We start from the raw sequence: 14315 nt of genomic DNA on the forward strand, positions 1-14315 counted from the left end.
AAACCTGCGCAGTTTCATTCAGAAAACGATTTCAAGCTTATGAAACAAAGTAAAAAACGGAGATCAGTAGTCTTACAGTGAATAAAAATTTTGTTTATTTTGACTTATGTTAATTCTATCTAAGTACGAACGCTCTCAGTGCTGTGTTAAATGAGCATACAAAGAAGAGAAAAGAGAGCATTATCAGCTGCTTTGATAAGCAACTCAAGAGTCTGTTTATTTATAATATACACATAGATTACGAAACGATATTAGAGTAAGTTGATATGCAAAATGTTTTAGTATTAGTACTGCACAATCTCCTCTAGTTCGCAATATTTTTCAAGGATTGTTAAATAACTGGTGAGTAAATTAATACATTTTAAAAGACAAAAGATATTAATTTTAAAAGTTTATCAAAGAGTTCTCCAAAACTTCCATAATTAGAACAATCAGAACATACTTGAATTTCAAACTTCAAAAAACGCGCGCTCATTAGTCATGCATTGTTTCCACTTCACACGAATCTTTCTCACTTTCAGGCACGAAAACTTCAAACAAAATAAACCGTCCAGCCACTATTGCCGAACCTAGTGGCATAGCTGACGGTCCAGCGACAGCAGCCATACCCGCCGACGAACCACTCGATTTAGCCGATTTAGATCTCTCGCGCCTACGCTTGAGCAAAAAAGATCTAGAAACGTTATCGAGCATAACACCAGGTTTACCAAAATGTTTTCAAGAGCAATTACTCGCCAAATTGCCACCGACACAAGCGCGCAAACTATCGCGCACGCTGAGCATGCAAAATAGCACACAAAATGCGCCTGTCAAAATATACGAACGCAGTCAAAGCGGTGGACGTGGTGTGCTGCATACACCAACAGAACAAAAATTGAAAGAGAGTGCCGCCGAAGAGACACCTAGCAGTAGTACAATGAGTAAACGTAGCACTGATAGCAATGAACGTCGCCATTATGATCCCGTTTATAGACGTAGCATCAGTCGTACGCGTTACGATTATGAGACAAATATTCCATCTCCAGGCGGCGATGCTGTAGTAGCGAAGAGTCGCAGTAGTAGTGTTTGTCGTGAAGAATACGGAAAGTCTATGTGTTCTGCATACACGACAGATATTAACGATCGCTATAAATATTACTCGCCCTACCTGAATAAAACGGCAACAACAAAAGATTCATCTACGGAAAGTGGGTCAGTGTCACCACAGAAACGTCATAGTGGCAGTTCTACGCTTGGGCGTCCACCAAGTGGTTGTTTATCGCCACCAATTAATGTGCCTGCAGATGGCGGTAGCAGCTCCTTGCGTAGACGCTCTTCGCAGAAACGCATCTCGCGTTTTCTACGACCCGATTTCTATGATGAACCACTCGATGAGAATCCATTTCTACGCGAAAAGAAACAACGTGAGCGTGAGGCACAAAATGTGCTGCGTGAGATAAGAGAACGCTCACGTGAGCCTAGTAGAGAACGCCCTATATACAGTGGCTATGAGGTATCGGATACTATGGCGCGTAAACAAAGCTTACCAAATCCTGAGAGTAGCACATGTATACCTCAAAAATTAGAGCCAAAGCACGTGCGCAATAAAAGTTTTGAAATGTACTCTGAGTATCCGCCGGCGAGTAGTTCTTCACAGGAGACAATCAAACAAAATCGTCGCAGTCTCTCGCGCCCGCGTGAAATAACTGAAGAGCTTCGCAAAAACGAATTGGCAGATAAGATTTTAGAAGAGCTACAGCTGCTATCTGCTGCAAGAACGCAAAAAGAGCATGAACGCGCCGCATTGCCAAGAGAGGTGTCGGTGGAACGCACGACGGAGACAACAAAGAAATCGCTAATAGAAGGGCCGTGCAGTCACGCAGAAATTGAAGAGAATAAAACATCATCCACAATTAAAAAACTGAAAAAGCTTAAACCCAAAGAGAAAATTAATACTACAGAGTCGAGCACAGATGCGGATACTACGCTGACGACCACATCGGTGGTGAAGAAGGTGAAAAAGATTGTGAAAAAGACTGAAAGCACAAAACCGACGTTAAACGATGCAAACGCTGACGTAGAAGTTGTTGGGCCAGCAACAACATTAGAAAAAGAGCAAACAAAGCGCGAATCCATGCTTAAGCGCCCTAAATCATACCCAACCAAAGAGCCTACAATAGCTATGAAATCAGAGGCACCTAAATTCTCGAATAAGCCCACAAAAATACCGGAAATTACCGCTGATAGCGCACATACTACGTTGGAGCCCGTCATTATGCAATCGGCACGTGAAAGTCGCCTCGTACGCCCTAAAAGCTATCCAGCTTCAAAACTTACGCCACCAAAGGGATCAATGCGTAAAGTAACGCGCAGTGGTGCCGCAATAACAACAATTCCGGAAGGAAGAGTACGCGAAGCATTGCCAACGCTAGCAGTTGAAGAGAAGTTCGAGCAGCAAGACGCGCTGCCTGGTACGCATGTGGAAAGCTCGTCTTCGAACGAAACCAAACCGACCACTATAAAGAAAATTATAAAAGTAACAAAGAAGTCAAAGCTGGCGCAACCACTTCCAGTAACACCTACAACCACAACGCCAAGCACAACTTCAGCCACGACTACACCAGCAGATAACTCGAAAGAGTCAAGTCCTTTGATAAAAGAAAAATCACCTGAGAAAAAGCCTAGCAAGGGGTTGCTTTACGCTATCGGTCAAAAATTTGAGAAACTCCGTGATTCGGCAATGAATAAAGAAAAGAAAAATTTAGCCACTAGCCCAGCTTCGTCCGCTAATGGTGGTGTAGTGAAGAAACGCTCTCCCGAAAATACATCACCAGAAAAAACAAAAGAGAAAGAGCGTGTGATGCTGCTTAAGAAGAAGAAATCATTAGATAGCATGGCGGCAAAGGCTGATAAGTTTGGCGCACAATGCGTTGAAAGCCCTGCCACATCAAGAACACAGCTACACGATTGCGGAGTTCAGGAAAAACCTGTCAAAGCTGACAAACGCTCGCGCATTGATGCCATGCTGCGTTCGCTTCGTGAGCGCTCAGTACCACGATCGCGTCCGGAGGCGGAAACGAACTACATCAAACGTGCTATTAGCGTTGAAGAGATGCCAAGCTCGCGCAACAAGAATGCAGTTAATCGCGTGCTGGGGCTTTTTAGACGCAATGAAAAAGAGGGAAGTGTTGGCGCAGAGAGGCGCGTACAAAGTACACGATCAACGAGTAATATTGAGCGCCAAATACGTGAAGCCTCTCCTTCGCCCATATATCAAAACACGACAGAATGTCAACGTACAGGTAGCATTTCAGCAGCGTTATCCACCAATCTCTTAGCCAAGAATAGCAGCGGTCGTAAGTGCGAGGTCAATGCCAAATGTAGTTGCGAATACGCACCAACCACGAGTGTCAATACTGAGCAGACGCAATGTGTCGAATGCTTGCAAGATGCTGGCGCAAGTACTGCAAAGTCTAAGAGTCGCGAAGAGAAAGACATACTTGGTGGTGCGGGTAAGGAGTTGCTGCTACAGGGCAATAAAGATAAACGTAAGGGGCTAATGTTGGATCTCAATAAATTAGATAGGCTTGATAATAATACCATTGCGCCAACGAACCGCAACAACTTCAAAGCGGCCTATATAAATGGGAATGGCATTTATTCGAATCTTCCGCCATATCCAGGCGCTGTGAATAGCTCTTCCAATAACAGCTCAAGCCAACAATCAATGGATAACACCGCCAACAATAATAACAACTCATATATGACCAATAACAACTCATCGATGCAAACCTCGCAAACGTCCGGTTATCGCACTTCATCCACGCACGAAATAAATCGTAATCATTTACTTACACCTTCCATGGAGAATATCGCAAATTACTCTTCGGACTCGCGTAGTTATCAAGATGATTGCGCTTCCACTTCAACGTTTCTTTCACCTACTGAAGAACCCGAGCTTATGTTCGATAATTGGTCTGTTTGCTCGGAAGACAATTATATGTTGCACGCCTCACCTTCGCCCACTGTATCGCGTCTGTCGCGCGCATCTCAACTCTCTTCGCCTACACGTGGCGAGAGCTCGGATCCAAATGAAAGCGTAATTGATCGCATTAAGCGTCGCAGTTTCTATTGTCGTTTTAACGATAAGAAACCCAAGCGTACGAGCAGCATAGTTGGGCCGAGTGCAGTGCGTGATTACTATCGTGAACAGCAAGCGGCGGTTAAAGCGCGCTCGGGCAATAAATTGAACATCGGAGAACGTGCCAAATCGCCGGATATAACACAAGAATTCTTTCGTCCTTTAAAACTTAGTCCAGTTGGCACGGAATTGAAACCGCCTATTTACAAGGCACCAATGGATTATGCTACCAACATCACAAAACCACGAAAGAGCCTCAACGATATACGCCCAACCACATCACCTTCTTTAAATAGTAAACGTTATGGTTATGCAGCTGATACAGACTATTTGGCGTTTAATAGCGGTGTGCCGATACGTTATAAGTCTTCGTCGAGTTCTAGTCCTTACGAAAGTAAGGGTGCTTCGGCTACAAACGGTTTGGGTGTGAGTGCAGCAACAAATCCGAGTGTGGGTGCTAATTACTACAATACTTACAGTCCGAAAAGACGTTCCTCATACACGCTTAATGGTACACTGCCAAGTGGAGCCACCAACTCAACTTTAGATGGTTATGCGACGGTTGGTCGTCGTCCCATACGTAGCTATGATAATAGAACTATGTCTTTACTCGAACCTACTACTTCTGCCTCGTCGTCGACTGGCGCCAGTAATTATAAGCATGAAGGGCGCACACCTATCAGGGATTATACAACAGGCATTTCTAGGTAAGATAAAGTCCTTTGCATCTGTATACTGCTTCACTGAAAAACACGCTGTTTATGTGAATGATTCATCTTCCACCTTTTTATGTTTTCTTCTATCACTTTTCCTTCACAGATCCAATTCTCGCTATCGTACCTCATCGGCAACGCGTAGTCCAACCAACATTTGATGTACAACACCTCAGAATGGTTTCTGTATATTTTGCTATTACTCGAAACGGAATCGTACCAGTAGTACGCATGCCGGCTCATCGTCGACGTCTTCGAGAACGAGTGGCAGCGATAAGAAATTCCAAGAATACACAACACGAATTAGAAATAAGTTTTAATTTTAACACGATAAATAGCTGTAATATTTATCTAATTTAGGTATGCGTGGGTGATTGACTCACACCGATGAGAGAGGGGCTCTTAAGCAGACCGGATGCTTTCAGTTGAGAGGGAGCACATTTTGTTTGATTTAATATAGCTTTTATATACATATATATACCTGCCATACATTTCGGTGTAAATATCAGTAATTTTCTATATGGCTGATACGAAAGAGTTTTAGCTAAGGTAGGAGCTTCGGGAGATATCTCTTGTAAGACCAATGTTTTAAATGACAATTAGAAAAGGTGTACTTCTCCTTTCGTAGCAGTTCCTTCGAGAGAAATATTCAAAAAAATCTAGAAAGTCATTTACAAATTGGATCGGTGTGAACCAATCGTTGTATGCTTTTAAGTAAGAATGAGTTTTCTCAAAGCCGGCTATATTTTGATACCCAGACTAAATGAACATAAAGGCTGGAAAACTTATTCGAATATCAAGATATCCGCTGAAACTCGGGATTGTAAAACGGTGTAAGAGATCTCATGTCACACAAGGAGTTCAGACCAGTTTCTCGTTGTACCGAGATAGTAGAATACCTATGGCAATGATAGGCGAATGAAAACGTCTCTTTATTCGATTATAAAAAGAAGATGGTTTACTACAGCAAAAAAATATGCTCAGGTAGCTTTTCTGGGCACAGAAACATCGTTCTATAATGGCTCGTGCATGTTTGCTGAACGAAGCTTAGTTGGTTTAGGGGTCGTGAGAGCTCTAATTTACTCACAGTTGCAATTGGGCATTTCAGAAAAGAGCATGTTGTGGTACGCAAAAAGAAGAGAGGGTTTTTCTGACCTTTCTACTTAGGCTTGCGACCGTAAATGACTTTTGCAATGATTTTTAGTGTTATCTTGATATGGTGATCAGGCGTGCAAAGGCATGTGGACTGGCTACCAACCTTACCAAAACGCCACTAATTATAAGATACCTGGCTTGAGGTTATATTGCTTGATACGGTTAATTATATCGGACCTATATTGCACGGAGAGCTATCCAGTATACTTAATAAGGAGAATGGGGTTATGAAGGCCAATCCGCTTATTCCTTGCTGTTGGCCTTACCGCTAGGGATACCTGATTGAATGCTGGCGCCTTTGTCTCTGGATGTCAGTGACAGGTAATTTGGTACTCGGCAGCCGTGACTAAAGCAGTAGAAGCATTAAGTTTCACATCGACAACAAGCCGGCCATTAAGGCGTTAAATAAGGCAAAATCGGGGGAGGTATAAACTTACACCTATCTTCATATGGGAAGAGGTTTTAAATAAGGGGCCGATGAGCTAGTTAAGAAGGGCGGTAGATAAGACAAGATCGCACATAATTAACCAAGTAGAAGAGGGTTGGAACCAGACGCGGAGCATGCAAACGCCCAAGATTATGTGCAAATCTTACAAACATTAGGATATCAAAGTCGCTTTTCTCACTAAAAACGGTCATGATAGTCGCATTTAAATGGCACTTCTGATTTCACGATCTTCTAAATTGGGCCTTGTCAGTGATAGTAGACGTACGAAGGGTGGGCTGCAGAAGGAAACTATGTTACACATTCTGTGTTCGGTGAGGGAAATAAGAACAAGAGATTGAATTCACTTCCAGTCTACTGCCTCATCAAATATAGTTATTAGCACAGATACTCAACATGAGTGATTGTACAGAGCGCAGGGTTCGGTGGCAAAGGGAAAGTGATTTGTTCATACAAAGATTGGTCAAATATTTGCTCTTAAGCATAAGTTACGATGAACTAAGTAAGAAGCTTACGCAGTTGGTTGTTATGCGTATGAAATGCCTGTGTGCTCTCATTGTATCTGTGTCGCAGATTGCTTTTACAGTGAAGGTGTGTGTAGTGGTAATCATAGGTAGGATTGTGATTCGATGGAAGCAGTATAGCGGCTAGTGGTTTGTAAATTTGTGGTGCTAACGAAAGCAAAATTACACAGTGGCATGATTGCAAAGACGCGAATATCTAAATACTATCTTTCTATGATGACATCAAGTGTGAAGTAATCTCACTGCAAGATCTTTTTTTTTCGACTCTTTATTAAAACCAGAGAAGGCAGAACTTCGCGCAGTGTCATTAATCACTTAAGAATCTTGTAGCTCTTAAAAGTAGTTTAAGCAAATTTTTATATTTCAGAACATAGGTTGAAAGCAGTTGAACTGGACAAGTTCAATACTACTTTTCGAAACGCAAAATCTCCGCACTTATACGCATTCGAACAAAAGACGAATAAATCAGGACCGTTTTTTTCAACAAACTACAAAATTTACCTGTTAAACAGGCCCTAAAAACGCAGTTTTTATTCAAATTTTTAAAAATATACCCGCTTATATTTTCAAAAGAATATATCTTATTTTTACTTAATATATTAACAGATGAGCTTTCTTTGTTTCATTATTAATTTGAGTCTTTACACCCTTCAGACTTTATGGTAAGCAAGCTTGATTGTATTTCAAAACAATAATTACCAAGGAATTAAACGTAGCAATGTAATTTAAGAATATTTTTACATACATACATTAAACATAAAGGTATTTGATATTTTTTTCTTTAAAATAAAAAAATAGATAAATGTTTGTTATTAATAATAATTACGATTTTAACGATGAGCTTTTTTCGATGAAAGCTTAGCTGGTTTCTGCATAGGTAAAAAATGAAAGCATGCAATATGAGCTTTTAAAAAGCTTTCACGTCAAAATGCATATTTTGAAGTCTGTTTAATTGTTGTAAACAATATTTAGTTAGTGGGCTTTTTTTTACATTAAATTAAAAAAAAAAAAAAAACAAAACAAAAAATTACTGGCTGGTAAAAACCGAATACTCGCAACTTGAAACTCATCAATTATCCAACAACAACTGCAATATAAAATGTACATAAATAAATACTTTGACATATGCACATAACTAATATGTATGAATGTATTTAGGGTGTAGCAAATTTCAAAAAAGAACTGATTTTTAGATTGAATACAACTACAAAAATATGTTAATTAAAACCCATAATTTCAAAAACAAATAAAAAAAAAACCACATAAACTTAAAAAAAAACGTTAAAAACTAAAAGCAAAAGCAATTGTTAAACAATACTTAGTGATGTTAATGTTATTTAATGTAAAATCGTAGTTTCATGAATGTACAATGTTTTGAAATATAATTTATATATACACTAGCGCATAAATATGCATACATGCATACATACATTACATACATACATAAGGCGAAAAGCACACGGAATGCAATTGTGTAAGACTTGAATGTTGTGTGAACACCCCCATTTTAGATACAGCGAAAACGCATAGCGAATTATTTTGGAAATGCTCGCTTATAAAAACAGGCTGATAGACTTAAAAGCAATTGGAATTCGACGTGCGGAAAATTGTTACTTAACTGTAAACATAATGCAGTGACGGTAAATAAATACAATAGGTAATTTATTATAATATTAGAAAAAAAAACGATTTTACGTTAAGTAGATGCATGAATTATGTGAAGTGAGACTAGAAATTGTGTACAACAGAGTTGCCAAGTTCATCAATTTAAATTTATACATATTCACATACATAGACAGCAATAAGTAAACTTATTTAATTTTTTTGCGCAGTTATTCATAATGTTAATAAAAAAACTTTAATATTACCTAAATAGTGTGTTTTATTGATAATATATATTTATATGGAGGGTAGAGCCGTGTGTAGAAGTCCACGAAAGTGGGGAAAGCTTCTGACCGCCATTCACCTGGGAATGGCCAGAGCGATTCTTTTGCATGCGGTTCAAGCAGCTCACTACTGCCGGTCGCTTGCGGCCAAGTATCCTCTGGGTAGCTGCTAAACGGATGTGAGCTAATGTGAGAAGGCGACAACGTGGCTAGGCCACTCTGACATAATCGGTTTAAGGGCTAGCCTGGGAGAGATCTCATCGGCAGCGTCTGTACACCTCTAGGTGCGGCTGCAAGCGGGCGTCTGTCTTGGAGCAAGCGGTTCGCTATATAAACGTGCAAGTAATATTTTCACCCCCGCTGAGCGGGTTGTGCGCTGGGCTTGGGACCCGCCACGTAAAACCATACTCCAATGAAATATAACAACAAGCCACGGATAAATACACTCTCTCTATTGATGACGACCATGGCAAACGTTTGAAGGACAATGAATTGAGGGCATGCACCTGGAACGTCCGCTCTCTGAATAGGATTGGTGCAGATGCCCGGCTGGTTGATGTCCTCGTCAAAGCAAAATCTGACATCACCGCCATCCAAGAAATGCGTTGGACGAAGCAAGAAAGAAAGAAGATCAAAAATTGTGACATCTATTGGAGTGGCCATACGAATAAGCGCAGTTTCGGCGTCGGGTTCGTGGTGGGAGAGAGACTTTCGTCGCCAAGTGCTGGCATTCACGCCTGTGGACGAGCGTCTCGCAGCTATCTGAATAAAAGCAAAATTTTTTAATATATCATTCATCTGCGCCCATGCGCCGACAGAGGAGAAAGACGATGAAGTGAAAGACACTTTTTATGAACAATTAGAACGCACATACGAGCGCTGCCCCCGTCATGATATAAAAGTCGTGCTTGGCGACTTCAACGCCAGGGTGGGCAAAGAAGGTGTTTTTGGCCCTACAGTCGGAAAGTTCAGCCTACACAATGACCTAACATCGACTCGGACCATTATCTCGTTGCAGCCAAAATACGCACCCGCCTCAACGCGGCTAAAACCAAGGAACAAAAAACACAAGGAAAGCTAGACGTCGGAAAGCTTCAATCACAAAAGACTGCCAATGATTTCGCAACTCGACTCTCACACCTGCTCTCTGAGAGCACGACTCATCCTGAAGGAATACAGGAGCAGTGGGAGCATATCTCCAAAGCACTTCGTACTGCCGCCGAGGAAAAAATTGGTTACCGGCGGCCACGAAAAAACAACTGGTACGATGGAGAATGCCGCGTTGCAACCGAAAGAAAAGACGCTGTCTACAGGGCTACGTTAAAAGCGAGCGCGACAAGAGGAGTGTGTGAACGCTATCGTGAGTTGAAAAGGGAAGCGAGACGCCTTTTCAGGAAGAAAAAAGCAAAAGCAGAAAGGCGTGAGTGCGAGGAGCTTGAGCTGCTAGCCACCAGGAATAACGTCCGAAAATTTTACCAAAAAATGAGGCGACAGACGGAAGGTTGATGTCCAGAGAGTGCTTAGATTATGGAGGGAATACTTCTCTGCTCTCCTAAATGGAGGCAGCAATTCACCGCGCAGAGATGAAGAACCCGATCCCGCAATCGATGATGATGAAATATATATGTCCCCTCAGCCGACTATGACGAAGTTAGAATGGCAATAGTCAGATTGAAAAACAACAAGGCCGTGGGCGCTGATGGATTGCCTGCGGAGCTATTAAAGAACGGCGGCGAGGAGTTGGTAAGGCGCATGCAGCAACTTCTTAGCAAAATATGGGCGGACGAGTGCATGCCCGACCGTTGGAATCTAAGCGTTCTTTGCCCGGTCCACAAGAAGGGGGATACTGCAAAATGCACCAACTATCGTGGAATCAGCCTTCTTAATATCGCATATAAGGTCCTTTCAAGTGTATTGTGCGAAAGATTGAAGCCCACCGTGAACCGGCTGATTGGACCTTATCAGTGCGGCTTCAGACCTGGTAAATCTACCATCGACCAGATTTTCACAATGCGCCAAATCTTGAAAAAAAAAAAAAGCCTGAAAAGAGAATCGACACACATCACCTCTTCGTCGACTTTAAAGCCGCCTTCGACAGCACGTAAAGGAGCTGCCTATATGTCGCTATGTCTGAATTTGGTTTCCCCGCAAAACTTATACGGCTGTGCAAAATGACGTTGAGCAACACCATCAGTTCAGTCAGAATTGGGAAGGATCTCTCCGAGCCGTTCGAAACTAAACGAGGTTTCAGACAGGGTGACCCCCTATCGTGCGATTTCTTTAATTTGATGCTGGAGAAAATTAGCTGCAGAACTTAACCGCACTGGAACAATATACTATAAAAGCGTGCAATTACTGGCATATGCTGATGACATTGATATCATCGGCCTAAACACCCACGCTGTTAGTTCTGCTTACTCCAAACTGGAAAAAGAAGCGGTAAAGATGGGTTTGATGGTGAATGAGGACAAAACGAAGTACCTGCTGTCATCGAGCAAAGAGTCAGCGCATACGCGCCTTGGCAACCACGCTACTGTTGGCAGCCATAATTTTGAAATAGTAAAAGGCTTCGTTTATTTGGGAACCAGCATCAACACTAGCAACAAAATCAGCACTGAAATCCAGCGAAGAATCAATCTTGCCAATAAATGCTACTTTGGACTAGGTAGGCAATTGAAAAGTAAAGTCCTCTCTCGGCGAACGAAAATCATACTCTACAAGTCACTTATCGTACCCGTCCCGCTATATGGGGCAGAAGCACGGACCATGACAACAGCAGATGAAGCGGCTTTGGGAGTGTTCGAGAGAAAAGTTCTTCGAAAAATTTATGGACCTCTACGCTTTGGCGATGGCGAGTACCGAAGAAGATTTAATGATGAGCTGTGCGAGCTAAACGCAGACATCAACATAGTCCTGCGAATTAAAACGCAGCGGCTGCTCTGACTAGGCCATGTTATGCGAATGAATGATGATGATCCGGCCAAGAAAGTGTTTCTATCGGAACCCGCCTATGGAAGCAGAGGTAGAAGGCGGCCCCTACTCCGTTGGAAGAACCAGGTGGAAAACGATTTAAACTCCCTTGGTGTGACCAATTGGCGACGGTTGGCGGAGCGAAGGAGCGACTGGCGCGCCTTGTTGGACGGCCATAACCGTTTAGACGGTTAAGCGCCAATTAAGTAAGTAGGTAATATATTTACTAGCATTTTGTCGGACATAGGGTCTAGCTCTATTTACTAATACCTTTACCGCAATCTCTATCTTGCGATTACAACTTTATTATTCGGTTGCGCGAAGTTTTTCCAATGCTTCTTTGAATTCCGGAACACTTCTTGATGAATTACTTGTGAGATTATTGCCTTAATCGCTGCCTGACTATCAATATATAAATTGACGCGACTGCGGCTTAGGCATACTTCCTACAGAATTTCTACTGCATTCTTCACTGCTTAATTTCTGCCTGAAGGCGCTAGAGGAATCTGGCAGCCTGTAGAATCTATTTATTTCTGGATCGATACAGTAAACAGCAGACCTAACCCCGTTCATTAATTTGGAAACATCCGTAGGCAGATGCATAGTATTGTGACGAATATTAGCAACACAAAGGCATACTATCATCTTAAAGCTGATACTAAGCAGTCACTTGTATCTACATAAACAAATGAATCATTATGTCTACACATATGTGCATACAGCAGCGGAGAGTTACTCACAAAAGTATGCAATCTTCAGCGAACTAGTAAATTCTAGAAGGGGAAACGCCTAGAAATATGCGAATGAGGAAACCGAAGAGTATAACAGCAGCCCCAGCTGAGGCATGATCAATCAGTTTGATTTAAGCAAGCTTTTGGTTGTGAAGGATCAGTGTTATTGTGAAGTACTTTAATAAAAGCCATTTTGCATTATTGAATATTAGAGTTATTTATTCAACAGTTTAGCGAAACGAACGTTAGTAGAAGGTGTAAAATAAGCGGAGTTTCACTAAATTCGTTACAGTATATTCTGCCATTTCCGCACCCTGGAACCCACCCTCCGGCTCAACTGTGGCCCGTAAATGTTTTGATATTATTTGAGGCACACACACAAACATACACCTTTCGAACTAACAGGAGAATATGATGGGAAGACGAGCGATAGGTGAATCCGGTTAAGAGGAAGCCGGCTTATAGCGACGAAAGAAAGAAAAGATAAAACAGTTGGCTGATACCAACATCGGATGGATACCAAAATTTACCATAATATCTGTGAGCATCCTGCTACGTATCACTCTAGTACCGAACCAGAGCAGAACTATCACATAAAGACACGTTACTAGTTTCTACTCTGTCCCCTCACAGTGTTAACAGCTGACACTTTCCTGCAGTGAAAATGGGAGACAGTAACGTAAAACACAAGCATCGCAGTACAGGTTTAACGACTACCTCGCAACATTTGTACCAAGAGCCCTGTCGCGTTACGTGATTGTGTCCCATTTCGTCTGCAAGGTAGTCGCCAGGTGCCCAAAATCACCAGTGAGCTCAGGTGATGGTAAGCACGTGTATGCTGTTTGAATGGTGAATGGTCGATCGCTGAATGGTGAAACGGTGAGTAGTTGATAGAGTTTATGTACAACAATGCCAATGTAATCCGTGGTCTTGTAGGAAAAAGTTTTTGACGGTGGCAGACGACTTACCACATCTTATAGAAATGAAGAGGGATGTTGATCGCAAGACACACCGAAAATAGAAATCGGTAATTGAAGTCACCAACCCCAAATGTTACAGGAGTGTTTCCGTAATTGTAACGAAGTGAAACCGAGTGACACTATAATAATAAGCCTTGTGTTGATTACGAAATATGCTGGGAAAGGCTTTGAACTGGACCTGAAGTCATCAGTGCTGCTCACTGGTTCCGGCTACAATTCCAATTTGACTGACTTAGAGTAGCCGCTCGCTATATTCATCGTCTTCATGATTAATTGGTGCTCCAAGCCGGCTTAACCATTTTGGCCATTGCATAACATATCACGACAGTATCAGCTACATTTTAACGTTGCAAACGGTGCAATAATAAACATAATTAAATGTATTGCCTTCAGTTATTTTTGTTGAGTGTTACCATATTTTATATACAAATTTAAAATTCCTGCAAAGCTCAAAGTATATCTACGAACCAAAGAAAACTTTTTTACGTAAGCTTTTCAACGAAAGCTTTTAAGTTTGCATAGGTTGCAAAATTACACAACCCAATTTCACATCTATAAAATGACTCTATTAAGCGCTAGAAGAAAATACATAATTGTGTTTTTATTTTCTTTTGACATATACTTGCGAAAGGCCGTCTGTGTCTGCTCCATATGGATTTAAAAACTGATTACGTTTTCCATGAAGTGCCCATACCTAAAAAAGTAAAACCTGAGCGATAGTAAGGTTAGGTTAGTTTGAACTGGCGAACTGTGAGGACCTCACATACACAGAATGAGTCCGTAGTGTTACC

General features: G+C 41.6%; 1 protein-coding gene across 1 annotated transcript in view; it reads left to right on the forward strand.

The window, feature by feature from the left end:
• Nucleotides 1–8830, forward strand: part of Nuak (Nuak family kinase 1) — a 113393-nt gene extending 104563 nt beyond the window's left edge. The window contains exons 15-16 of the mRNA XM_067762955.1: nt 522–4827; nt 4940–8830. Of these exons, the coding sequence (XP_067619056.1) occupies nt 522–4827; nt 4940–4994 (4361 nt within the window). The 3' untranslated portion in view covers nt 4995–8830. The remainder of the gene's footprint in view (nt 1–521; nt 4828–4939) is intronic.
• The last annotated feature ends 5485 nt before the right edge of the window (nt 8831–14315 follow it).

Source organism: Eurosta solidaginis, chromosome 1, assembly GCF_040869045.1.
Source record: "Eurosta solidaginis isolate ZX-2024a chromosome 1, ASM4086904v1, whole genome shotgun sequence".
In the NCBI taxonomy this organism is placed as follows: Eukaryota; Metazoa; Arthropoda; class Insecta; order Diptera; family Tephritidae; genus Eurosta; species Eurosta solidaginis.